The 1,939-nt window shown below is 40.3% G+C and overlaps 1 protein-coding gene across 1 annotated transcript; it reads right to left on the reverse strand.

Moving 5' to 3' along the window:
* Positions 1 to 1,030: 1,030 nt before the first annotated feature.
* Positions 1,031 to 1,672, reverse strand: LOC112588354 (uncharacterized). The gene is made up of 2 exons (XM_025297930.1): positions 1,358 to 1,672; positions 1,031 to 1,280 (listed from the first exon to the last, which is right to left on the reverse strand). The coding sequence occupies exons 1-2, from the start codon at positions 1,582 to 1,584 to the stop codon at positions 1,031 to 1,033; spliced, it is 477 nt and encodes a 158-aa protein (XP_025153715.1). The 5' UTR covers positions 1,585 to 1,672.
* Positions 1,673 to 1,939: the final 267 nt, after the last annotated feature.

A 1,939-nucleotide genomic window follows, 5' to 3' on the forward strand; every position in this document is an offset into this window, starting at 1 on the left:
TGCGATGGTCCTACCATTTAGACCAGTGCCCTGAATTATTTGCACGATCGGGCCGATTTCTGAGAGCTACCGCCCCTTACTTCCCTTACCGCTCCAGCCCGCACGGCGGACCTAGAAAACTGACAGTCGCGAGGCGCTGTCTCAGGCACGTCGCATGAGAGTCACATGAGATGCTTCACAGTTTAACATAGCTGAAACAAATTTATTTATTAAAACAACTCCATAGGCATTTTTTATAGTTTACTAATATAATATAGTCTAATATTAATATAAATATATGTTAATAGAAATATCAATATAAGTAATATTCTTAATATAACTATAATATACACTGTATAACTGTAATATTCTTAATATAACTATAATATGACTGTCTCATGCGACGTGCCTGAGACAGCGCCTCGCGACTGTCAGTTTCTAGGTCCGCCGTGCGGGCTGGAGCGGTAAGGGGAAGTAAGGAGGCGTAGCTGTCAGAAATCGGCCCGATCGTGCAAATAATTCCGGGCACTGATTTAGACCATCATAGGTTAGGTTAGAAGGGAATACGAAACGTTCGTCGAAAGAGTATTTTACCATACCGACTTGCACCAGGCACTATCCTCATCGTTCTGAGGAGGGGAAAGGGAAGTAAAATGGGAGACATATAGAATTAATTTATACATAATTTTGTTTTAGAATATCATTTATTTGTTCACGGCTTCATACATTATATTTTTTACAGCGCATGCTAACAATTCACAATCAATGAGCGACTCGCGGTCAAAGTCGCTGCTTTCTTGTATTGTTTTTGTTGCAGTATATATATTAGTAATATAATTCTTCTTTTCACGAAGAATATTTACAAAACTTTTGAATTTTACACTAACTATACAGATATTTTCTGATAACCATCCATACATGTGATTGATGCAATTTTCAAATGTAAATAATACATTTAACGTATCTGGTGTTACATATAAGCAATTATTAAAAATTGTGAGTTTCACAATTTGTGAGTTGTACATCTTACATGACGTTATTGTTAATTCTTCTATATGCATCGGGGGAGACGATGACTTATAAAAATTGGCCTGCAGAAATCTTGGATGTCAGCACGTTGCCCCATTAGCGCATTCCAAGTTTTGATCGGCAATAGCAGTTGTTTGCCACGATTATCATCAATGACTATGTCTATGACGGGTTCAGCTCCTACGCTGATTCCGATATTCAAATATTTATAAGCAGTTGCAGTCAAAGCGTATCGGCGTCCTAAGATATGCATAGCAGGAGGTCGTGGAACGCTGAAAAGATATAGAAAATTTACATGTCTGAATCTTGGAAAAATTACTACGGATAAACTAAAAGAAATAACACTCACCTTTCGCACATTTTCTTGCTCGGTGGAGCCTCGTCCTCATGTTGAGCAGGCATGTAATAATTTGCGTGTTTAGCGTTCACTTCAGCACCGGCAGCATACATTTTTATTATGTAGACACACCCAAACTTTACTATGTAGACACACAACCGATGAATCTCGTGTTCACAGAGCGACTGAGAGACAGAGGTTTTTTTCCGAAGCCTAATATTAAAGCTACTATAGGGCATCCCCTCCTCTTACTCTTCAGAGTTGTAGCGCATGCGCAGATATATTCCTCAAAACAGGAAAGTAAATGAGATGTAGATATCTTTGGTTTAGACTCGATGGCATTAGAGATGTCGCTTCCGAACGACATCTTTTAACGATATCAGGGGAGAGGAGAGTGTCTTGACCATGGAGCGTCAGGTAGCTCAGTGGGTTTAGAGCAGTCGCCCTGCAAGCGAGAGACCCGAGTTCAATTCCCGGTCTAGCGACTACCGCACTTACGCGATATTTTTTCTCTCTTCGGGACGAAATAAGAAGCAGGTCCCATCGCCTAGTACGCCCTCCTTCTTTCACGGTCGTCATTTGACTCGCGCATAT

This window comes from Harpegnathos saltator, unplaced genomic scaffold (genome assembly GCF_003227715.2).
Source record: "Harpegnathos saltator strain DR-91 unplaced genomic scaffold, Hsal_v8.6 scaffold198, whole genome shotgun sequence".
Lineage (NCBI taxonomy): Eukaryota > Metazoa > Arthropoda > Insecta > Hymenoptera > Formicidae > Harpegnathos > Harpegnathos saltator.

What these genes read in the sequence shown, in the direction of transcription:
- LOC112588354 (XM_025297930.1), bottom strand. Translation starts at nt 1,584, where the DNA reads ATGCCCTATAGTAGCTTTAATATTAGGCTTCGGAAAAAAACCTCTGTC. An exon ending in AGCAAGAAAATGTGCGAAAG is followed by an intron (nt 1,281 to 1,357) that starts GTGAGTGTTATT and finishes ATATCTTTTCAG; the next exon opens with CGTTCCACGACCTCCTGCTA.